Below are 27,029 nucleotides of genomic sequence, written 5' to 3' on the forward strand. Positions count from 1 at the left end.
CTTCATTATCCGTCCCTTTATATTATAAGGCAAATTGTAATATAATATAAATCATAAGAATACTAATATTAACGTGTTTTGGCAATACTATGTAACTACCAGAATTTTTCTACAAAATTTCACAGTCAGCTTTAAGATATCCTTAATTAATAATACGAGTATAAGAAAAAGCCAAGCTCGAAAAGTTAAACATAGTCTAGCAAGTAAAATAGTTACAATCAATAGTTATGCAAAAATGAGTTATGAGAAAAAAATAACTACACGATACAAATCAATAACCTTCTTAAGGCATACAACAGTTAATTATAAGAGTTAAAATATAAAACTACATAAATTACAATTCATTAATACTATCACACTATAATATCATATTTACACACCTAAAGTTGAGTTGCATGTTTTAAAAAATATAATTTCTTTAGCATTTTTGCATAACTATATTAATATTTAAACTACATAACACACAGATTTAAATCATAGATACGCGTTTCCTTAGTTTTACAATTTTGAAATTTATTTTCTAACACAAGTAAAACAGAGATATTACAAAATTTCTTCTTTCTATGTCAAGTCATATACAACATATCTATGATTCAAATTCGACCTAACGTATGAGCAAGGTAACATTAAACATTTTCGATTACCTTACACATTATACTTTCCATAACTATTCATGGTGTTCCCTCCAATACAAAATTGAAATCTCACAGTCGCAGGACAGCTTATAGGAAACCAGAGTGAAGGAGATATTAAGAGTTCTAGTGTCGTAAGAAATATTTCAAACATCCTAACTATTAGTGTTTATTTACAATTGTGCTCTAGTGTACCACGAACAATACTATTATTTACATTCAGAAATAATATTGAAAATGTCAATCAATAATTCAAAATTCCTAAATCCGATACCTTTTGAAATACCAATACTCAATTATTGTCAATTTTGAAGTGTAAACCAATTGTTATTTAACGGATATAATATCATTTTTATTTGTAGAAATTGTTTTTAATAAAACATTGAATAATATTAAGTAATTACAGCCTCTAAGTATCAATTTTATTGCTATTAATGAGTATGGGCCGCAGAGACCAACCTATGCGGTTTTATAACAATAAAACTATTATATTGACAGTTATATTGCAACATTTTAACTGGCAAAACTTGCCAATATTATAGTTTTAAGCCTAACTTTCGCGACTTATTGAAAAAAAAAAAGACATCAATATGTTACAATATTTTCCTTAACCGTACAATTTTTATAATACTTTCGTCTCTAATCATGATTACAAATAGAATTTGAGTCTAAATTCACGCCGAAATTACCATAAAAATACTCTTAAGCGATAGCCGATCAGTCTAGCCTTTAAGTAATTTGAGTTCAGTGGCCGATGTAGTCCATTTTTAATATTTCTTCAGGCGTCATACTCAGACCCCATTTTATTTATTGTTGATACTAGCACCGCATTGTATGGCACATTGGAATAGGTAGCCTTTTATATTTTATATATAGAAATGCAATTATTATGTACCGATATTGATAATCAATTCCACAAATACTTTGTAAACAAATTTAACACCTATTTTCTTAGAGCATGCGGCACTCTTATCATTTACTTATACATATAACTAACTTTAGTGGTAGAATTATGTTAACGTTCTATTTTTTTTTTTTTCAATTTTTGGTAATACATTAAGTTATAAAACTCTAGCATTTACTACGCAATAAGTACTCTTATTTAAGTTTTAATTTACACGGTTTTAGAAATATTGTATAAGTTTAGATTCCATGTCACAGAACATATGACACTCAGGGGGTTCAATTGGCGAATTAAACCATCCAGGTATATAACAGCGTAGTACCATAGCCGCCCTGTCCAATACAATATCTTTAGATTTATCATACAAAATCTGAACAGTTACCGCCGAGCTTTATATGACTTCGATGATTTTAGCTGATATATTTATCATATTGATCATCTTTGTGGATCTGTGTTACAAATCCATTTATTTTTCTTTCAACGTTTGTTATACAAGCATTTGTTATACAAGCAGTTTTATTATTATTCAGTAATTCCATAAAATAGTGCTTATTGATATATAAAATTTGTGTCAGCGACATGGATGGCTCAATTTGAAGTGGTCCAATATTATGGCATATTCTTTAGATTCATAAGATATAACTGAAATAAATAGATGCATAATAGAAGAGCAATTTCTATTGTTTATCTGTCATTAATGAACGAATTGACTTATTAAAATGTTGAAATGTGCCTCAATATTAGACCTTTACTTAATTCTATCTACAAGTGAAGAAAATGATTAATTAAAATTACTCAATTGTAAAATTTAAGAAAACTGATTTCTTCATAAAAGCCATAATCAAGTAAATATTGTTGCAATTAAAGAGTACATTTAATGGCGAATATAATTTTCAATGGCAAATAATCTATGTAAAACTGCTTAAATCATTGATTTAACGAAAAATAAAACTCATTTTCTCAAAATTATAAATTATGTAATCTTAATTCTTAAGTTATGGCGTTAAATAATATAAAATCGAGCGTCAAAAGGGATTAAATTTAATGGTGCCTTAAAACTGCCGTTAGTTTCTCTTCCTCTGGTTTCACACATCAATAGTTCATACAAGATAACCTTACATGATAATATAAATTACAATAAAGCCGTTTTTATTTCAAGAACTTTTCCGATCACTGTCAATAATAATGAGATCGTATAAAGGTGCTAGTGAAATAATTACAGAAAAAGTTCTTAAAATAATTACGATGGTTTAATAATTATAATACACGATTTTAGACCACATTATTAAATGGTGTTATATTGTACATAAGTTTTGTTAATGAAGATCTTAGACCCACATATTCATTATTAATTTATTTCCATGTTACATTTTGACATGTTATACATGATATGATTAGTATGACACGAGTATATATGAATATATGATATATGTGTGATATGGTTAGTTTTGTAAGGAAAAATGTCTGTTTTGCTATATTTTTGCAGTTTTAGACACTACAGCTAAATAAAAGCATGTTCATTTAATTTGCTTTTCAAAAATATGTTTTAAACTTTTATGTTGTATAAGAATATGTATTCCATAATGAATATGTAGGTCTAAGTCATTAAAATACCACATTATACGAAAAAAATGTGATGTCGTATCAATTGCAAATGTTAAAGACAGTTTTTATATTCTATGAATATTTTTTCCTTGATCGCATAATCGTAATTACCCCATTTTTATATTTACATGTATTTTTATGCATAGTGACTAAGTTGTGTTAAAATTTAAACACTAATTTAATTTAGATAATACCAGATGTCGCTTTTTTAGAATCAGATAGTACATCTTTAATATTTGCAATGATCTCACAATTCTAAAACACCTTATTACGTCATCATCATACTAACACGTAGTACACTTGATTCTATACGTGCGATGACAGACGCGTGAACTCTTGACACGGTGTATGTATTGTTCAAAGAAGAACACTAATCTGGGATTTTATACCACGATTTCATTTAATTTTATGACAAATATTGACATGCAAAATTACACGATATTTGGTTTTATTTCATTGTTAAAGTAAAAACGACCGCGCAGTCCCGATGGTAAGTAATTATTGCCGCCCATGACCAATATATATAACCAACCACAGGTATTAATCCTCCTGTAGAATAGCCACTAATGCTTTATATTGCCCTTACCACACCTGTATCAAATTGCAACACAGCAGCGCTAGCACTGCTATTATTAGGCAGACGACGGGTAGAGGTGGTTCTATCGACGTTGAACCATAGTTTCTTCCTACATTTTTGTTATTTAATGTTTGATATTAAAATCTAGCGACATTTAACCAGTAGAACAATGGTCGGCATTTTAGTAACAGCAACGGCAACTAAAATGCCGAGTGGCAATGTGAGGTGCAAACATTTGTCTTTCGACGTTTTATTGACTTTAGTGGTCGGCAGTAGAGTTTTATTTGCACGTTGCATGTGTTGCAGGGTCTCAGAGCACGCTCTCCCGCTGCGAGAGCTCGTTGGGCGAGGGCGGGTCGGAGGGCGAGGCGGCGGTGCGCGTGATGGCGGGCGCGCGCGAGGCCAGGCGCGCGCCCATCGTGATGGGCGTGTCGTCCGGGTCCTCCTCCTCGCCCTCCTCTAGGTCCTCGTCGATTGGAGTTAGCACGTCGATTGGTTGCTGGATTTCTTCCTGTTTCCTGTAATGCGCGGGTTATCGTTTTATTTTGGTTTTTTTTTACATGTAACAAACGTTTCAATATGATGATTTGCCTGTGTAAATATCTCCATACACCACTGGAAGACATCCCAGTTTAGCAATAGTCAATGCATGTCAATAATTTCTCAAATCTTTGATCAAGTTATTCATCAACCATCCACCATCACCATCATCACCATCAGTTGATCGATCAAATATTTCCTAGTCAGTTGATGTATATCATATGATAACCTTTCAAAACTAATCTTATAATGCAAAATTTATTGATCGTCAGTTCATACTGTCCCATGTCCTCGAGACGTGTTTACTCTTCGTACTCAAATACACAAACACCCAGACCCATATACAGAAATTTTAACTCATCGTTTACATATCTGTCTGGCCAGGAATCGAACCCAGGATACTCCGCGTCAGAACGGTATGGTGATAACTCCACCACTCGGGTCGTCACTTAATTTCTGAGTAAGATGACTAATAATATTTTTATTTTTTTGCATTTTGGGCATTTTCATCTTTAGAAACACATAATACCAGTACAATCTCCTAAATAACGTACTTGACATTTGAATCCATATGACATAAATACCTGCGGAACATAGGCGCGGCGAACGACGTGAGTGTAGATGCGAGGAAGAACGCTGCAGCCATGTAGAAGGATGCATCGTAATTATGCGTTGCATCGTACACCGCGCCCGCTAACGGCGAGCCCACTATAGCGGCGGCGCCACGGAACAGGATTAGCAGCCCGAACGCATTCGTCAACTTATCCAAGCCAAGCAAGTCCACCAGGATGATCGATGTTAGCGAAATGTAGCCCGCTGTGGGTTTAAAACACACTTTATTTGTATTTTTTTTTGGCTACAATAAAGGTTATTACTATTATGTAAATAACAAATTCTGGTAGCGCGCCTACCCATTTATTTAATTGAGTTAAACTTGCGTAAATCTAGCATTAAAGCACTTCATCCGCTGTTATTTGGACGTCTAGTTTGTTGTTTGAGCGATCAATGAGCTAATTTCATTCAATCACGGCGGTCAGTCTTAGCTTAAATTTATCTAAATATCACAACAAAGAACAATTTACTAAAAACAACTAAACACTAAAATTCCTAGGAAAAGATTCGTATGCAAAACTTGCTTATCAATTTTAATCCATTTTCATAAATTAAATCAAAATAACTCACATATGGCAATTCCAAAGGCGATCGCAACCGCTACATATGCCGCGTATGATGAACAGAAAGGCGTCACAGCCACAGATATCTGAAAAATATATATTTATATGAGAATATCTAATAAATAATATTGATATAATAATTAATACATAAAAAGCAGTGATAGCCTAATGGTTGAATTCTGCCTCTCAATTGAGATTCAAAGCCCCAGGCACGCACCTCTGCTTTTTCAAAATTATGTGCATATTATAAATTAGTATTTGCTGTAACGATGAAGGAAAACATCGTGAGGAAACCTAAATAACTGAGAAATCTTAAAAAAATGTTTTGCAGTCTACCAATACGCACTTGGCTAGGACAGTGGACTATGGTCTAATCCTTTTCATTCTGAGAGGAGAACCGTGCCCAGCAGTGGAACAGTGATGGGATGATGATGAATTACTACATATCATCCTACCTAGAGATTATAATATTAGATACAAAATATCATAAATTTCTTATTGCATGCAATACCAAATTCCTTATCCAAATTTTAGTTCTATCGTTTCTTACCGTAGCAATGACGAGACACACGTTATTGAGCAACAAGGAGTCCATCCAGGGGAAGTCGGCCACCCAACCGCAGATAATACGACCAAAGGTGTTCGTAATACCAATTATAGACAGCAGGAAAGACGCTTTCGATGATTCCACACCCTAGAAAAATGCAAGTATATTTCTTATATTCGCGTCAATAGGATTGTACGATGATAAAAAAATGTAGACATTTCTTTATTAAGTGTACACCCGGTAATGGTAGAATATGAGTATGATGACAGCATTAGTAGCGTCACCGACACACTTAAAAAGATCGTATGGATAATAAAATTTGCAAACAATGATCAGACGCTATAAGACATATTAGATAGTGATATAGTAAGAGTTCAGAAATATAATTAAGCATCCGAAATCGATCCTGCTAATGTAAGAATATAACATTACCGTATTCAAATATAGTACCGGATTCAAATGACAGCACATAAAATTCCAGCTCATTCTTAATGCGTATAAATCGATTGTTTGTCTTCTTATGACATGTCATATAGTAATAATTTATTTAGAAGAAAATACTAGACAATTATTCTAAACAAAACTTTGTTCATAAATAACTCCTCGATTTCAGTGACTCCTTTCAATAGTCAATCAATCAATAACAAAAACCGCCACGTTTCAATTTTTCGACGCGTATTAAATCGCAACTAACATTGAGTGTAGCGGCATCGACGATGTACACGAAGGGCACGTAGAGGCCGGCCATGCCGAACACGTTGGACACGCCGATGAGCATGAAGGCGGGGTCGCGCAGCAGGCTCACGTCCAGCATCGACGCCAGCGCAGACTTGAACGAGCCGGGCAGCGACAGGCACGGGCACAGGTCGTACTCTAGAACACATATAATCAGCTATAGTCTGATTCATAATTAGGTGTCCAAAATGTCACAAATAAATATAAACAAACAAATGTCACTGTCAAAATTGACAAGAAACAAAAACTTTAACAAATTCAACAAGAAACGAAAACTTTAACAACTATACACAATTTAACAAATGCGCTATGAAAGAGAACGAGAAAACATTTAAGTTCGATCACAATAACGAAAATGAATAACATCAGCTACGAAACATAAAAATGACGGCACAACAATTGTTTTGGATTCCGATTGTGTTACCATTATCACATTTTAATTTTCTAACATAAACCTTGTATTTTATTATTTTTACTGTATGGAAGGAAATTGAGATAATATAAATATTAGAAAATGTTAATTAATCTTAATTTATTTAGATTATTATTTTATTGTTGTATTACCTTACTATCGCAATAAATAAGAAACTACCATTTGAAACGTATTTTTTTATAGGTTCTTTACACCTTTGTATACATTTTGGACACCTAATTTTAAATCAGACTATAAATTATTACTTAACAAGTGGATAGGTTATATGTAAACTTTTTTGTACATTTCAAAGTTATTAGACGCTAAGACGTTTTCTATACTCAGCCACCACAAGGATTCCCTGTGTCGTGGATGCCATGGACACATACAAAGACGAATACACAAACACCTAGAACAGATATCTAAATTCATCAAATATCTGTATGACCGAGAATCGAACCCGGAACCCTCCGCAGGTAAGACCGCTTCGCTACGCGGGTCGTCAAACGTTTATTACTTAACATTTTTTAGTTATTTCTTTTTTTAAGTTATTAATGCTGAAAATTATTTCTTACAAAACCGATAACTAAAAACGACACCATTAAGTTCGTTAGTAAAAGCGCCGCAGAAAAAGCTACCAAAAAATAATTTTAAATATTCTTATGGTATGGACACAATACGATACAAATCAATCATTTTGGAATATGTTTTTGTTTTGTAAAAGTTTCGAAATACGGCAAAGAAGCACGAGTAAGAAAACAACATGCAACCCTACCCCTGTCTAACTTAGAATTTCTCTTATAATTGTCTCTTCCTTACCACATTCTATAAGTAGAAATAAATATAAGAACATATAAACGAAACATATTGAGAATTACTGACACAGAACTTCAACCAACTCATTCAGTAAACATCACTCACGTTCTTGCCGCTCCAGATCGCCAGTCTGCCTGCTCTGGGGCAAACTGAGCACGGAGTTCCTATACCCCTGTAGAGACTTCTGGCTCTGGTACTGTGGCAGATTCAACACCGAGCCCGAGTAGAAGATGTCTTTACGGGACATCGGCCGCACCATGCGCGACGGCTCGCGACCCGCAGATACTGATAGCTTCGAGTTGTACATCATTGATTCTGTATCGCCCTGGAAATAAAACATAACTATTGAATACAAATGAGACATGAAATATGAAATGGAACCTATATTGAAATCACAGATAAGATCAGCATGTATGATGTAACGTAGGTAAGTCAGCGGTGTTTTTATGTTGGCTAAATACAACGATTCAGAATAATATTAAGACGTTTTACCCATACATTGTATTTGGTAACTATTAAAACAAAAAGTGACATTAATTAATAATCCTTTGCTGAATTATAATTTTATATGAATAGTTTACAATAAAAACGTATTATATAAACAAATAGTGTATTTAAAAAAAACTTTTTAATTACATTGATTGTCCTAATTACATACGTATTTCTATTTTCAAAAGGATTAATAAACCAAAGTAAAAATAATGATTTGTGACTTACATCTCCGGTATTTCTATATTGACTATTCATGGAAGTTTTGGACGTGGCTTTAATAGCAGCCAAGGACGGTTTAAATCTGCAAACAGAAACATTGAAAGTTATAATAAAATGTATTTTATTTATTTACAAGATACCTTTAATAATACATCAGATATTTCTAATCTTTGTATAAAAAATACTTGTTATACATATCGTCACTGGAAAGGCAAAAAGACTAACATGCAAAGGGACCGCCTTGCGTGTTAGTATTTTAGCCTTTCCAGTGACGATATATGTGTTTTGCATGTTTCATTAATGTTAAAATTAGTATTCTCATCTTTTCCCTTAAGAAAGAATCACAATGTGGAAGATGTGATTTTTTTGCTATACTTTTGATATATTTGTAAGAACATTAGCACAACAGACGTATAATATTATTTACAAGGAGCTTTTTTCCGCGGCTTCGCTCGCGTTAGGAAGTAATATTTTCATCCCTTATTTTATCCCCTTGGGGGTAGAGTTGATCAAAATCCTTTCTTAGCGGATGCCTACGTCATAACATCTACCTGCATGCCAAATTTCAGCCCGATCCGTCCAGTGGTTTGGGCTGTGCGTTGATAGATCACTATGTCAGTCAGTCACCTTTGAGTTATATACAGGGTGAATTTTTAAAACGGGCCTTCAGGGCCAAATCCGAAACTATAAGGATTAGCGAAAAATGCTGAAAGGAGTTACGAGGCCGATTTTGATAAAAACTAAAACTGCATCATTACTTTTTTAAAATAACTTTTTCCCTAGCCGGGAATCGAACGAGTTCATTTTGAAAAAAAATGCACCCTCTATATTATTCCACTATCTGATAGTGTGGCTCATAAGGATCAAAATCTGGAAAGTAATGATAAATGACAAATTAAAGGAAAAGCCTCAATTTTAAGAAAATACATATTTTTTCATATTAAGTTGGCAGTGAAGTTCCCGCCATTCATCAATTTAAACATTTTGTGTATTAACATTTTTTTTGGCTCAATGTTTCTAATCATTCGAAATGGACGTTTTGTTTCCCAATAATTTATATTTTTATGTCCGACTTAGCTAAGGTTATTTTTAGGACCATTAAAATAGATTTACTTGCTATGGGCGGAGTTTCATTTAATACAGATGTAAAGTTGACAATTTGCGAGATTTACTTTTTAGAGTCAAATCCGACTGATTACTAAAAAAAGAGATATAGAAAATTATATTTAACGTTGAAATGAAGTTGTAAGCAATAAACAATAAGAATATACTATTCAATCAGTTATCTATTTTCATTAAAAAATAAATCCTAAAAACGGCGGTAACTTATTTGCCAAACTATTACTTTCTCATACTAAGCCGTATGTCATAGTCATAACATCGAATAATTAGTTGATTAACCAATAAATTCTTCAATGGTATGACTTATGTCTGTTTCTAAAGAATTATACATAAATTATTTGTTATGTATAATCCTTAAGGATTAGTATGCCAATGTATGGAAAAATACGTATTTTCTTCAAAATTTTCCTTTTCCTTTAATTTGTCACATAACATTACTTCCCAGAATTTGATCCTTATAAGTGACACTATCAGATAGTGGAATAATATAGAGGTGTAATTTTTTTCAAAATGAACTCGTTCGATTCCCGGCTAAGGAAAAAAATATTTTAAAAAACTAATGATGCAGTTTTAGTTTTTATCAAAATCGGCCTCGTAACTCCTTTCAGCATTTTTCGCTAATCTTTATAGTTTCGGATTTGGCCCTGAAGACCCGTTTTAAAAATTCACCCTGTATATTCATATTTAGAAAAACAGAAATGATAAATCGTTAGCTCGCGTACCTGTCGCCGGTGCTCTGCTTGCGCTGGCGGTCGAAGAAGGGCACGGAGCCGTTCTTGGGCAGCGCGCCCGCCGCCGAGCTGAACGCCGGCGACGACACGTTGCGCGCCATCGCGCCCGCGCCCGCTTGCAACGTGGCCGGTGCCGGCGCTGGCGCGGGCGCTGAGCCGTTCTCGCTCTATGGGAAATGGGCCACACAGTATTAAAAAAAAAAGAATTGGCCAAGTACGAATTGAGCTCGCACATGGAGGCTTCCGTATCAACAAACGTGCATTTTACTTATTTTTATAAAATAACCATATTAAAATATGTTTTATTGTTCTTAACATAAATAAGACAGTATATATCACCGCATTATAATTGAAGGAAGCCATTAAATGGCTTAAATGACTGAAATTTCTCTCAGCCATTTAAAGGCTGTCATGTTGTAATTTACGCGGAACAATGCCGACATCTGCAGTTAAGTGGTGCAAAAACACGAAATCCAAGAAAAAGTGCGGAGTAATATCGTTTCATATGTAAATGCTCTTGAAACAATTTTTTTTTAATATGTTTCAAGTACGAAAATAGATAACAGTGTCAATTTCAATAGGCTTAGTTGACAATTTTTCAAAAAGTAGTTCATATTTTTGCTTGCAGTCTGTTATACCCAAAATATAAATATTTCAACAAAAAACAAACATTACATTGGTTTATTTTGCATTTTTATGAAACCATTTAAATTTTCCGCCAAAACGGCCCGAATTGTCATGACTGGTGAGTTGTATGACGTCACCTCTTCGGAAATTTCGGAAACACAACTGAGAATTTGAATGTAAAATTAAATCAATTGACAAACGGCGCTTAAAAAGACTCCAAAATTTTACAAAAGCTGTGCTTTAAAAACAGGGCAATGAGTGCAATAAAAATACCAAGTAAATTATTTATTTACGTGCCACATAATTTTTGTAAGGTAAATTCACACCACCAATTATTACGTAGTTGAAAAGATGATTTTGTGTTTGTGTAGATATTGTGTTTTCTTTAATGTCATTTAGTAGTTTTAGATCTAAAACGGATAGGGCAAAAGAAATTGTGTAATTAGGGTAACACGTATAGTTATTTTATTAGGGATTTTCCATTATGAAAATAAAATAAAGTCCATAGATAAGTAAATAAATCTAATAACTTCTAGAACAAAGTTAAATTAAAAAAAAAGCCATTTAAAATTAAAACATACAATTTGAGACATTAAAAAAATTAAAATTCTTCAAAGGCTTACTACTATCGTATAAATATTACAAAATAATACCTTTTTCTTGTCTCCATTATCATCGATAACCTTAGCCTCAGTGATCGTGGGGAGAGTCGGCACGGGGTGGACCCCGGTCATGTTGGGGATGGTGGGGACTCTAGCGAGGGCCTCTAGGTTCAACGATGAATGGACTCCGGGGTCGATGTTTAATGGCGCCTAGAACAGTAAAATGATATTGTAAAGATTTGATAAATAAATTTTAGTTTTATTTTATTTATATCTATATCACTTGATAGATATTTGAAATAGCCAATAATCTTTTTCGGTTTTCTTAACTGATGAAAATGGCATCGCATTCATTGATGTTTTTTAGATTAAAATTTACCTAATAAATTAAAAATGCATAAGAATTATGACTCAATGATATGATTATTTTTATTATGTAATATTTTTGCATGGCAAGCTTTTCTATTGTAAATGTTTCGTATCATCCTTTATGCGCGCTGTATTTTTTTTATTTTATCATTTAATAAGACCTTCGAAAATGTTTTAATAGCAGACGAATTAAGCTGTGCTCTCAACTTGCTTCTTACTTCGTATGATTCAGCTTTTAATGTTAATTATGGCTGCAGCTTACATATATGAGCATATCTCAACTACTAAGCATTAAAGTGACAAATGAAAAAAAAACGAGAAAGGTGGCATCTTATCAAAGTGGAACCAAATACAATCGACCACCTTCAAACGTTTCTCCATAGTACCGTCTGGTAGTTGCACGACGAAGTAGGAGCCGCCTATGGACCCTCGCTCCATCTGCAGCCTCTTCTCTTCGGCCATTCGCTGTAGAAGTGGCTTTTCACCCGAAGTCTGGAAAGAAAATTATCTTTAATTAAATATCAATCTTCGTATTTTATTGTTAAACGCAAATTTAATAAAGAAATCAAATAATACTCATGAACGTTGTTTGAGTTTGATTTTATATGTTGTAAGAAGTCGTGTTATAAATAAGTCTAATAAAAGAAATGTCGGCAAAAGGAGTACAGGACGCCCCACGACCAGGTGGACTGACGACCTGAAGCGGACGGCGGGTAACCGCTGGATGCAGACGGCCCAAGACCGGTCGGAGTGGCGCAGACTAGGGGAGGCCTATGTCCAGCAGTGGACCAGTAAAGGCTGATGGATGAAAAGAAATGTATCACAAATTCTTTTTCATTCCTTCACCTTAAATACTACAAGATAAATATGTATTTTTTGTGCAAGTACTTAGAATATATTAAAAGAATGGAATAGGAAGAAGTGCATAATGAATGAACCAAAACAAACTAAACTATTACCTATCAGAAATATTTATAATAATTTCTACGTCTTATACTTTTCTACGTCTTTCACACTACAGTTAATAAGGTTATTCATTAATATTCAATGTAGCACAAGATTACGAAGCATGATTATTGCCTCATAAAACCTTTTGAACAGACAATATGAGGATTGTGCATACTGATTACGATACCTCCCGCCTGTGATAATCCGTCTTTATACATTAATGATAATCTGAAATATATCCGGCGCCATCCATTATAGCAAATAAGAAACAAAGCTAATAAAATAACAGTGTTTATTGCCCCAATAGTTAACCTATCGATTGAACCGATTTTAATAAACATTGCTGTAGTTTTCCTAATTTGTACCTGAAATTTGGTTTCTACATATTGGCGTAAGGAGTATTACAATTTTTGTTTTAAGAATTATTATTTTTTCTGACCTTATAAACCTTTACAAAATTTGGCACGGAGCAAAAAATTGAGATATTCCTAAAAATAAAGCTTATTTAAAATACATACAGAAATAACAAATAAAAATTAAAATTTCGGAATTTTCCTCTGTTTGTTTGAACACATACGCTACACGCTTACATAACGTTCATAGCCAGTAGTAATAGTTCCAATACCGTGCGTAGTACGTACCGTCTACAAATCGTCACCTAGAAACAATTAACGGACGTTAAATTGACCGACTGCTAAATAGGTCATCGTCCAATGGCAAATTCCATTTGTAGGCTTCATGTGACCGATCAATTTCGTCTGATTCGAAAATAAAGGTAAACAAAGTAAACTAAGAAATTTACAATTTGAATAAACATGATGCAAATTTAAAATCGAATCATGTCGACGCAGTTTAAACAAAGGTTAAGGAAATAGATTAAGGACAGGAAGTAACATCCAAAGGATCCATAGTTAGGAAACTAAGTTTGTTGTTACAAATAGATACCAAAACGCCATTCTTATATATCGTGGAACAAAACTATTAATACTAAAATCGATAATTATCGATATATTCGGTAAAATAGATACTAAGTATTTAAGGCTAATAATAATATTTAAAGAGTTTCAACTAGTTTCGACCAATATTAAGGAAAATAAAATACAGTTCTTATCAATTTTTAAACCTTCATATTTTCCATTACTTTAGATATTAATACAACATTAAAATTTTAGTACACATAAAGAGATTAATTTTTGACCTTAAAATCTTTTTTATTGTCAGAAGAGAGTAATGTAATTTATTTTTATATTTGAAAAACAACATAATATATCGACAATAAACAAAGATGACATAATCTTTGCATTATCATCAATCCTTTACGTCTAAGTACTCGTATTATGAACATTCGCTCCGCCGTCTGCTTCCATCAGCGTTTTCATAGTTAATTACCTCAGCATGGAGAAGGCTCCAATAACAAGTTGTGTAATGAAGTAATTATAGCAAAAAATGTACCTACTTATGATTAGAAATTGTAGGTAATTTTAAAGACGTCTAAGATTTTAAAATAACTTGCATTTTGTAATATGAAATAGGATTTTCAATAAATAGAGACTTTAGGGAAATCTTGACGCCTAACTTACTTGATTCGTGTTAACTAGAGAAACTCAAACAAATAATGGAAAAGCATTTATTTAACAAAATATTTCTAGGTAGGTATGACTTAACTTCGTAATATTCTCATTATTATACTTGTCTCTAAACAAAGTTAACATAATACATACTTGCATTGTCGTCAATGCTTCACAGTTTACGCCCATAAGCATATTTTATACCTTCTTAATCCATAGCGATTTCTCACTTAAGCATAAACAGAGTGTCATTAAAATTTTATGTATCCATCTCATCCGACTAAGTTAAATAGTAGCTTCAACATTTTTAATGAATTTCTAAAAATATTGTGTTGTTCTTGTTATTAAAGCTGTACTGTTTTGGACTTAAGAGTAATAATGCAAGCAGCTCACGCGGCTTAGCACACAAGGTGTCCCAAATTAGCATTAAAAGTATTGCATATATGACCTTAGATCCTACTTGATTTTGGAAGTCGATCTATCGTAGAAAGAACCACTCAATGTTGTTATGGAGATAATCAAACCATTATCTCCATAACAACATTGAGTGGTTCTTTCTACTACCATAGTAAATAAAATGATATTTTATTCTATACCGATGAAACTCTAGAACATATCAATTTCAAACACATATATTTCAGCTATACAGTTATCATTTACGAAACAGTAACTTAAATAATCACAATCAAATCATTTAGAAATCCAATACGCGTTATTTATTGTTATTATTATTAATTATTACACAATGAGTCTGAACAAAGACGTGGTTACGCCTTATCGCCTCTTGCATGTGCATTATACACGCAATTAGTAGATCTAAACTGCATAGTAATTACTTATGTAGCAAAGACTGCATTATAGCGCATTTGTTTAGTTTTTAGCTTCGTAACACACTTAAGATAAGCATATACTTAACGAGATATACAGTGGCAAACTTCTTGACATTAATTGCTTTCACACGTGAAGTTGAGGGGTCAGAGCTTAGCAATATTTATGTTTTAAAGCTAGAAGTTATAACTTGGATTAATAATTTGATATGAATTCTGTTTTTTGTTCAGTTTTTGCATCATATTAATAACTAGTTATGATTGTTGTTGTTATTACATTGTTTATGGAAGAAATCTTGCAAATATTTTTTTAACGTCTACGTAACCGATTAAGCCGACTTTAAAATAATAATTTAACTTTGATGACAATGCACTTGAAATGATATGATATTATTGAGCTGATTTGAAAATAGATCCCAGTGCTGTTCAATGGTCATAGCTTTACTAAGATATTCTCGTCGTGTTGGATTCATCTCAACGTTATTAGTTTTAGTACAGTAAATTAAAAATCGCTTGCATTAAACAACCTATTACTTTAAATACAAACATTATTCATTTACAGCATGTAGGTAATACATATTTCCGTCGGTAGGTAATATAATATTCTCAAAGCAATAAACACGTGTCATGACTGATTAGGTACATTATAAACGGCCTCGATATTCTACAAACGCGTTATTAGGAAAACATAATGGAAAAAATATGGATGAAGTTAAACGTAGTATGTACTATGTATGTATCTAAAAATCTCTGTAGACATTCCGTTATTCCTATATTTTGTATGTAATCGAATTAAAGATCAGAAACATAGTTCACCTTATGATTAGTGGTTATTGGAACAACTAATATTTGTTAAGGCATCATTCGATCAGGAATCTAAGGAGTCAAGTAGATCTCTAAATATAACGTATCGAATCTTTAACCAATATGATAACAATTTAATATCAAGTAGAGTTTCAGTGTTGAATAGCGTTACCTACTCTCCCTTAGCCAATAAATATTGGATGACGTAGGCAACTGAAAGATTTAATCCAGGAAGGGAATCAGGGTCTTCCTACAAAGATATTCGTACCCGTAACTCATAGTGCATTCCTATAAGGTGCCCACGGCATTAAATACTAATGTATGGATGAAGATGAGATACCTGTTATTTCTTAACAAATAAAACGAAAGTTACCTTGGGATAAACCAGCGGCCTCATGAGAGCTCCAAAGACAGCGCAGTTCAGTATCAATCCTGCCAGCAGGAGGTTTGCGTTCTGCCATGATCCGAATTCTTGTAGCAGAATGGCTGCTAGGGGCGCAAAACTGAAGGTACCGACGCCAGAACCGCATACGGCTATACCCGTGGCGAGAGAGCGACGGGTCTCGAAGTAGTATCCCACTGCTACTACCGACGGGAGGTAGATCATACCAAACCCGATACCTGAAAGAAGATGTAAGTACAATTAATCAATTAATTTTAAATTCGGTTTCACGCTTGATTTGCGGCATTTCTATGTTCTGACTTTAATGTTGTGGTAATATAGAGACTTATACAGGATGTACTTATTTAGTTCTTTGGGGTAGCATGTAACCTATTCAATGTCCAAAGCAGTGATAAATTAGTGGTTAAAACTCGACCTCTCAAACAAGGGGTCCGAAGTTCGAATCCCTGGCACGCACCTCTGATTTACAAGTTATGTGCGTATTACAAATTATATTTGCATTAACGGCGAAGTAAAACATCATAAGGACAAAGGTTTTTAAAAAAATCTCAAAGGTATGTGAAGTCTACCACCTTACCTTATCCTTATTCTGAGGAGCAGGGGTCTCAGCGGTAAATTAATGGGTTGACGTCGACAAATGTCCATAGACAATGAAGATGATGAGCACTTACCATCTCCCATCTCGAATTAAATATTCACCAGTTATTATAAAATTTACATTATTTTGTAGCTAAATGACTATTTATCATTTTAACACATTACAGATGTTCGTTAGTCATAATATATTCATACGCTGGTGATAAGTAGTGTTGATATCAATTTTATTTTGTTGCTCCACTTTATTTTTATGCCTATAATACGTCCTACTGATTTTTGTATTTATACCTAATAAGATTTTTTAAATGTATATTAAGATTCCCTTTCCTGTGAATGAAAGACACACATACTAGGACCCATAAGAAACACCTAAACTCAATATTGAGGTCGAGGCCGGGGATCTAACCAGGCACCATGATTAAGCAATTTAAGGATTGCTATAGCATTTCATTAGTTTAATTCAATTCAGTTTATAAGTAACTTAAGAAGAAAAGTAACATGCTCACTATTTTGTTAAATAAAATACGATAGAAAAAGCACCGGAAATAATAGATTCAATTAAGACTCATCAAAATTACCCATAGAAACATACATTGACAAAAAAAAATGTGAGCCGTCACGGGACGCCTGGCAGATGTGAAACATCGACATTATTTTGTAAAAGTAATATGCAGAAAAGAACATATTGTGATAGGAACTAAATATGTCATAATGATAAAATAAAATATTACGATTTTTTTCCAGATAACGATGACTATTTATTGAATAGACATTTATTTTCATTAAATACAAAAATTTACGAATTTATTTCAAATCGTGACTACTTAATTCGTTTAATCAGTGACTTCGGTAATAGTTATATTCGATGTTGCCTCTGAGGACGGTATTACTGTGACAATTGGTCGATGGTAACTGAAGTATGTTACAAAAGTATTTTACATAACATTATCAAGATATTATTTTGAATTTTAAGCCTCAAAATGCCTTCTTGTGCAATGCGTAAATGCAAAAATTTTGCTCGAAAAAGAAACAAGCTTCATGGAATCACCTATCACACGTAAATAAAGAGAAATTATTAAATTTTGTTTATTTTTCGTGTTCGATCCGCCATGATTACGTGAGTAACCAGAAAGAGACAAAGTATGTTTTTGTCAATGAAAGTGATAAAGACGCAAAATGCATGGTCATAGATCAACAGAACAGAAGTGACATTTTATTGAAGCTCACGATGTTCATATGTCGTATGTTATAGTTTAAGATCCCACTGCTTAATTTTTATATTAGTGTGTTTTTAGTCAAAATATAACTTTTTATAGTTTATTTTAATAAAATAAAAGCGATATATGGGAAATTCTGTATCCTAATCTCTAAATTTTCTTCGATACCTGTGGTAAATAATAAAAAATATTACCATAAAATTTATATAGGATAGTATACGGTATTTTAAAATTTCTTTAATTGAATAAATTAACCTAAACATAATTTAATAAACAATCTTTGTATAGCCAGAAATTAATCCTCAAAAAGACCACGGTAAGATTCGAATCTTATATATAAAATTCGCATGTCACGATGTTAGTTATTTTACTCCTGCGAAACGGCTTTACTGATTTTCATCAAAATTTATATGCATATTCAGTAAGTCTGAGAATTGGCTACTATCTATTTTTCATATCTCTTAAGTGATAAGGGTTGTTCACCCTTAACATTTTTTTTATTTATATGGCAACACAATGTTTGCTGGGTCAGCTAGTACATAACATTTATAAAATGTACACAACTTTGCAATTAATGGTCGTGTGTAAAATAAAACTGAAAATAATAAACATAAATTAGTAAAGATACTTCGCCGCCTTGAAATTGAATGAAGCCACAAACTGCTTATTAGTAAGTTCTTTTTTTTAATTCTTGACAAATAAAAACATTATTAGAGAAAATTTACAAATAAATAACTAATACTGCGTAATTTACATAATAAATAAATAATTATTTCAAATATTTTAGGGACATTTTAGCACGGAGACGTGGCAAAACTTTTTTACGCAACTATTTCAATTCTCAAAACTGGGTACATTTTCTTGTTAGGAGTGAGTAATCTTTACTAATCTATGATAATAAATATAAACAATTTTTAAATCGTATATTTTAAACCAGTCGATACATCTGTATAGATACATTCTTTCAAATTATATATTTATATAATAATAATTTATTTAGTTAAACTGTACCATAACATTTCTACGTAAACGATGTACTAAAACTATTATCGGCAGTTTTGGACATTTTTTACCTTCTGTTCCATTATTTCATTGTCTTTGACAAGCATGCGTATCAATGGGAAAACCACCATACGTCCCGTTTTTAACGGGACAGTCCCTTTTTTCGATGCTTCGTGCCCTTGTCTCCGAAATGAACCGTTGCCATTGTCAATTAAGTAACAGTAAATATTATAGTTATGAAAAAAACATGGGGTGCTCCATTTATCAGTTTTCATAAAGCGCCCCACATTTTTTGCACAATTATACTATTTACTTTTCCTTAAATGATTCCTAGATTGAAAATTATTTTCTACTTTTTAGTTAATTTTATCATAAAATCGTGTTTTTTATTATTTTTAACTATATTTTTTCAAGTAAAAAGTATTTGACATAAAAAAATCGATGTCCCGTTTTGACTGAAGTAATCATTGGTCACTATATTCCATGTCAATATTTACGTTTGCGTACACTTGAAACGCCAGGTCAAACACTAGTTGTCTTTTTTTATCACATTGTTCTAATAGCTCTGGCCCTTATAGAACATTTGTCTATGTAGTAAAAGGTAAGCGTCGCCACGCCAGAAATCTTTTTTACGTGCGGCTATAGATGTTTCACATCAAAATACAAACAGCAATCGGCCATTCGGTTCGTTAGACAAACAAGGAGTTGAACTATCTAATTTACCCAACGAATCAGTACTACGTGTGTACTCGTGACAAATTTGGGAAGGCACTCGTTACAATTTGGTCTGCTGTTGATTTGACGGCCTCGACAACTATAGATACCTACTATGAGATAAGGTCATTGATGTGAGGTAATTTACTAGATTGCCTCACGCTTGGTATCATCCAAAATAATGATGTATTCTTTACGAATACGATTTTTATCTACTCGTATGTAAAAAAAACAATTTAAAAGTGTACTCACACTTATAGTTTTTTTTTAGCTCTAAGACGCCAATGAAAAACGCGTTGTACAGGCGATTATTTTGTTCAGTTCGATTAAAGCGTCACTATCGCCACTATATTGCTAATACCTACTCAAAGTAATAGTGTTTGCACTACTGCGGTCGCGTTTGAAGGGTGTAGCAACTTAGTAAGGTAGATTTACTTATAAGTGGCGTTCACACTAGAGGTAACAACATAAGTAGGTATAATTATATGTTGTCCCTGTAGTTCCGGGACTAGAATAGGGCTACGGTATCTCCTGCCTGTCGTAAGAGGCGACTAAAAGGGGGCTTCCGGGGTTGCGGGCGGCAAGAGTGGGAGCTCGAACCGCCCGGCCAGCGGCCCCGGGAAGGACGACGGTATGTGTGGTCGCATACCGTCGTATACACCAGATGGTGTGGCGAGCGTCAAGCTCACCTGGGCGGAGCCCGACGGGGCAACGCGCTAAGAGGACTCCAGTTGCGTTCCTTTGGAGATCCCGGAGCCCTCAACGCAGCACAGAGGACGGCCACCGGGGGGTTTTAGTGCGGTAAAAATCCCACATAACTCGGCGTCGCTCCCACGTTGTCGGGTACCTTTTGAAGGTTTCCCCCTCGACAAAAAAAAAGGTATAATTATATGTAAAAAGTTACATTACTCCACGTGGAGTGTTCACCGTAAATAAAACCGCAGACATAGGCAATAAACTCATAAAATTATTTTCATGTATCGATAAGCGCTAGATTAATAACCCAAAATACAAATAATCGTTTAAAAAAATTATGCTTTAATACTTACTACAACATCTGTGTACGAAATATTGTTAAGAGACATTAATCTTAGTGAATTTATAATATTACTCACATATAAACCACAATGGATTTATTGATTTCCATACGTATTAATCATACATCATTACAATCTTAGTAACAGAAATAGCTTTTAAACATATAGGTACTTATTTAAGGTTAAATGAGTATATCTAAATACGAGAAAATAATAGTTAGCCGTTAGCGTCATACGCTAAAACAATGGTTTTTGTGTTCATTGTTGATTTAGCATAGGCAATGGGACTATATTAGCAGATGAATCAATATAAGACGTGTTATGTATTTGAGTCATAATTTTAGAGCATCGCTAGTATTGATTTAAAACATTACACATTGCATTCTAGGGCATCACGCTTCCGTGCCGTGTATTATTCAGGCGTCCCCGTGGACCAATTTGCTTGGGCGCCGCGAGTTAGAGCAATTATTCTAATTAACTATTTACACTCGTCCACATGTTCCAATGAATATGTGGAATACGATAACGTGTGAGTCACTGTTTGCGTCCAACAAATCGGCATCGTAACAAAACAAAGGACTGCACGCTGTTGCGAACGGAGGTCATCAGCACTCATTTTATTGTGCGTCATTTTCCTGGAAACACCTACATCGTGTTTTTCTTTCGAAAATACGTTGCACTCTGCAATTTTGAGTATCATTCCCGATCAACGGCACGGTATTCGCATGCACTTAAGGTGTTGATTAGGGACGCCTCATAAAGAGATGAAACGTGTTCCAGACGTGAACATTAAGAGAAAACATACATAAATATGCATGTATATGAATGAGTGCTTCAGTTATTTGTGGTAACAAGTACAAAATAAATTACGTTTAAATGTTACTGCTACATTTATCTACATAACGAAATAGCCATTGTCATCGTACCTTTACTTGACTCCAGCAGTAGTGTATATTCATTACATAGGTAATGCAGATATCAGGGTAAAACGGTGTATTACATTTCAAGGAATTACCAAGAAATCAAAGTTATTCTAACAATGAATAAGCTTATCCAAAACAAAAAGGCACGAGGATGACAAACATTATAGATCTAAAGTCAATTCACAGCGGAATGTTTGTGGAGGAATGAATGGAAAGATATACTAAATTAACAGTCGCTATCGGTAAATTGGTGCAGCCTACTCATCAATTGTTTATTTCTCAATATTATTGTTTGTTAACTGCTTGAAAGTGACAAAAATGGAAGTATTTACAAATAAAATGGAATTCTTGTTAAAAACAATTAATATTTATTACAACACTGTAATTTAATATGACTTGAAAATGATGAAAATACGTTTCTTGGCTAGAAATTATGTTATAAAATAATCGGAATAATTTACTGTATATTTTCATAATCCGCTTCCGAAAGAGATAAACGCCCTATTTTTACCATGTATGTAATTTTATAATGGGTTGATTGTTAAGACTCATTTTTTTTGATAAAAGTTTATGTTTTGGTGAAATGTGCTTCGAACCATATTATCAAACTAGGTACCACATTTTAATCTGCACAGTTCACACACATTCAAAGCATATACTTAACCCAATATATTAAAAGGTCGGCCAAGATACGAAAATAATTATCTACTTAGTTTTGTAATAAGTGGGACAATCATTATTATTACCTACACAAAATACAGGAAAAATGTGATTGCTCTAGTTTCATTGTATAATAACATAAGACAATAACACAACAATAAGTATATATGAAGCTATTTAAAACAGGCATAATACAGTCAATACGGCTAAAATTATACCAGATGAAGTTGCCGGCAAAAGCTTGTTGACCATACAAAATTTATATGACAACTGCGGGAATGTTTGACCGTGCAAAGCGCAAACCAAAAGCTTGTTCCCCGACTCACGAATGACGCTTATTGGCAACTAAACCTCTGTGGCGGATACATAGATGTTTCTGGATTATCACGTATTGTTTATGTTTAACTTGTGAGTCAAAGCGATCACAACATACACATCGTATATGGCTGGATTCACAAGAAAACTTTGCAAGATTCATAAGCTATATATTATATTGTCACTGGGCTTTATATCGCAAACGAAGCAAAAATAGTAAAAAGTCTATAAGCGTGTTATAAAAATACCTAAAACAAAGAAAACGTGGCACAAATAAGTATGCTTGAATTCTGTGTTCTAAAAAAGAAAAAATACAGCTTTCTTAAGCTAATGAAGTGAAAATCAATATCCTAAAAATACATCTTGCGAAGGCGCTTATAAATGACATTTAATATGATCCACAACATGAAGCATCTTGACATTGAATCTCGATGATATCACAGCAGAAGCGAATTCTCGAAAATTAACTGGAACTGGAGTTATTTTTAGAGAGTAACAATTATGATATAATTTGTTTAACAGAGCACTGGTTAAAACAAGGTGAAACACAAATAAACTATATAAATCACTTTATTGCTAGTTCGTTCAGCCGTGAGTCAGCTATCCATGGTGGCTCATTAATAATAACTCGTAAAGGTTTAAAATCAAGAGAACGCTTGGATATAGTGGGGCTCTCGGTTGAACGTGTTATCGAATTATCATGTGTCGAGCTGGATAGCCTTATTGTGGTTAGCGTGTATAGGCCCCCTAACATAGAAACATTTTCTAGATTTGAAGGTGTAATGGAAAATGTTTTGGATATTATTTGCAAATGTAAGAAATATGTTGTTGTTTGTGGTGATTTTAATGTGAATATTTTAGAAAACACCACATTGAAAGTAAAATTACTTTCCTTATTTAGATCATTTAACTTAGAATATAGTTTTTTTGAGCCAACCAGGGTGACTTCATCCTCTGCTACTTGCATCGATAACATTTTCTGTAACTGCTCTGTAGTTGAAAAATCTATAATAAATCAGATTAAATCTGATCACAAGGGGCAGTCTGTCCATATCCAATATAACATATCCAAGGAAGGGACCATAAAGTTTCTTCATAGACCAATTACAAGTCACCGTTTATTAAAATATAATAAAGTGCTACTAAATAAGTTGTCAGTTCTGAACCATAGCACTTGTGTTAATAATTTATATTCTGCATTTTTCTCCACAGTGCACACAGAGTTTAAAAAAATATTTTCTGAAGTTAGGTATGAAAAGAGTACTAGACTTAGTTTTTGTGAATGGGCTACTAAAGGTATTCGTCTAAGTAGAAGTAAACTTTTCGAGCTTTATAGTGAAAGAGAGAATAACTGTAGCCCTCACTTCAATGAATATGTTCGTAAATATTCTAAAATATTTAAATCAGTTTGTATGACAGCTAAATCTAAGTTCATACATAATAAAATAAAAAATTCTGATAATAAAATTAAAACAATCTGGAAAATAATTAATGCCGAAACACGAACTTGCAGATTAAGTATCAGTAAAGTATCTCTTACTACTGAACGTGGTCAGATTACCTCAGATAAAGAAATTGCACAAGAATTTGAAACTTTTTTCTCGAATATACCATTTAATACTACTAAATTTTTAAAATCATCCCCATTTAAAGCAGTGACCATCCTTAAAGAGAATTTAAGTCAGTGTCACATTAAATTTAAATTTAGACATATTTTAATTAATGACATATTAAAAGCTTTTAAAGAATTAACTGTTAAAAATACAGAGGACATTTGGGGAATGTCAGTAAAAGTTTGTATATCAATCATTAAAACTTTAGCTCCCTACTTAGTCACTATTTTTAATATGTGTGTTGATCAGGGCTGTTTCCCTGATTTAATGAAACATAGCAAAATAATTCCATTGTTTAAGGCAGGTGATACTAAAGATCCCAATAATTATAGACCCATCTCAGTACTGCCTGTTCTAAGTAAAATTTTTGAAAAGATCCTCTTACAGCAAATGTTGCTTCATTTTAAACTAAATAATCTTTTACATCAAAAGCAATTTGGCTTTACTAAAGGCCGTTCTACCACAGATGCTGGTGTTCAATTGCTGCGACATATTTTTGATTGTTGGGAACAAGCACATGATGCTATAGGTATTTTTTGTGACTTGTCTAAAGCTTTTGATTGTGTTGATCATAAAACCTTATTGTTAAAATTACAATATTATGGTATTCAGGGAAATTCTCTAAAGTTGATAAATTCTTATTTAAACAATAGAGTCCAACGAGTGCAAGTAAATGGAGTATTATCAGCAGGTTCTAATATTAAAATAGGTGTACCTCAGGGCTCCATCCTAGGTCCGTTTCTATTTTTAGTTTATATAAATGATTTGCCAAATGTAGTAAAGGATTTATCTGAGGTTGTTTTGTTTGCTGATGACACTTCCTTGGTGTTTAGAGTAAAACGACAAACACAGGATACGAACGATATTAATGAAACTCTTTGCTTGATTCAGAACTGGTTTGATGCAAACAACCTACTCTTAAATTCTAATAAAACTAAATGTATTAAATTTATGCTGCCAAATGTAAGGAGTATGGGGATGAATGTCGCTCTAAATGGTGAGACTTTGCAATTCGTCAATGAAACTGTTTTCTTGGGGATTACCATTGATTCTAAACTCCAGTGGGGTCCCCACATCTCTGCTTTGTCCAGCAGACTTAGTACTGCAGCTTTTGCAGTCAGAAGAATTAGACAGTTAACAGACATACCCACTGCCAGACTTGTCTATTTCAGTTACTTTCACAGCATTATGTCTTATGGCATTCTACTGTGGGGCAGTGCTGCTGACATAGACTCTATATTTACTATTCAAAAAAGAGCAATAAGGTCAATATATAGTCTGCGGCGTGGTGAGTCCCTAAGAGAACTGTTTCCCACTATTAATATATTGACGGTGCATAGTCAATACATTTATGAAAATATTATGTATGTAAGAAAACACACTGATATGTTTGAAAGAAATAGTAACCACCATAACTTTAATACCAGAAATAGAAATAAATTAGTAATTCCTAAACGTAGATTATGTAAGGTGGCTAGATCTTTCGTGGGCAACTGTATTCGCTACTACAATAAAATACCCGACCACATTTTGAATCTCACAGAAAAAAAGTTTAAACATGTCGTTAAACTAACGCTATGTAAAAAAGCGTACTATAAAGTAAGTGATTATTTGACTGACAAAACGGTGTGGTCTGAATTAGCTCCAGCTCCACATGTACCATTACGTTAAGTTAACATTGTCAAAAACATTTTTTTAAAAGATGTGTGTTATGGAGTTTCTTTCGCCGCTTCTTCTCCATAACGAAACACCTTGTGAAGTGGTGGTAGTTGCTTTGACATTCAAAAAGTGATCTGTAAAGAACCTATTTTGAATAAAAAATTTTGATTTGATTTGATTTGATTTGAACGCTAATATGATTGAAACGAGTCATACAATAGGAAATTTCATTAGCAGCGGTAAACGAAAATCTGAGTTAATATGACGTTCACGAATTAGTGTTGAACGAGACATAAAACTCACCGTGCAAACTCCAGAATAAAGATAGACTTGTGACGTCAAGCGAAGTACGTACACTACCGTAGTGTTGTAAAAGGTTAGATGTATCCTCCAAAAGACTAATAGCGCGTAGGTATTTTTTCACCGCAAAGCGCGGATTGATTGCACGCGAAGGAATTAGGTCACGTTGAAGTACATACTTGAACAATATCGTAAGCACACATCATCTGCTTCATGATGAAAATGCTTATGCTTCGAAGATATCTGTTGGAGTGCTAACACAAGACACTTTTGATATTCACGAGCAATTAAAACAAAGAACTTTACTGTACGGTTCTGTATATGAATTGTATAATTA

The 27,029-nt window shown here is 33.3% G+C and overlaps 1 protein-coding gene across 2 annotated transcripts in view; it reads right to left on the reverse strand.

Annotated features, from left to right (window-relative positions):
* Nucleotides 1-3,982: 3,982 nt before the first annotated feature.
* Nucleotides 3,983-27,029, reverse strand: part of LOC140744804 (monocarboxylate transporter 14) — a 57,300-nt gene continuing 34,253 nt past the window's right edge. For both annotated transcript variants that reach the window (XM_073076472.1, XM_073076473.1), the window contains exons 4-14: nucleotides 16,626-16,873; nucleotides 12,469-12,597; nucleotides 11,788-11,946; nucleotides 10,499-10,674; nucleotides 8,661-8,736; nucleotides 8,049-8,268; nucleotides 6,675-6,853; nucleotides 5,984-6,127; nucleotides 5,441-5,519; nucleotides 4,843-5,074; nucleotides 3,983-4,236 (exon numbers count right to left, since the gene is read on the reverse strand). In XM_073076472.1, coding sequence (XP_072932573.1) covers nucleotides 4,029-4,236; nucleotides 4,843-5,074; nucleotides 5,441-5,519; nucleotides 5,984-6,127; nucleotides 6,675-6,853; nucleotides 8,049-8,268; nucleotides 8,661-8,736; nucleotides 10,499-10,674; nucleotides 11,788-11,946; nucleotides 12,469-12,597; nucleotides 16,626-16,873 — 1,850 coding nt within the window. In that variant the 3' untranslated portion in view covers nucleotides 3,983-4,028. The remainder of the gene's footprint in view (nucleotides 4,237-4,842; nucleotides 5,075-5,440; nucleotides 5,520-5,983; nucleotides 6,128-6,674; nucleotides 6,854-8,048; nucleotides 8,269-8,660; nucleotides 8,737-10,498; nucleotides 10,675-11,787; nucleotides 11,947-12,468; nucleotides 12,598-16,625; nucleotides 16,874-27,029) is intronic.

Source organism: Epargyreus clarus, unplaced genomic scaffold, assembly GCF_041222505.1.
Source record: "Epargyreus clarus isolate Ecla_fem2 unplaced genomic scaffold, WU_Ecla_fem_2.2 ptg000009l, whole genome shotgun sequence".
Classification (NCBI taxonomy): domain Eukaryota; kingdom Metazoa; phylum Arthropoda; class Insecta; order Lepidoptera; family Hesperiidae; genus Epargyreus; species Epargyreus clarus.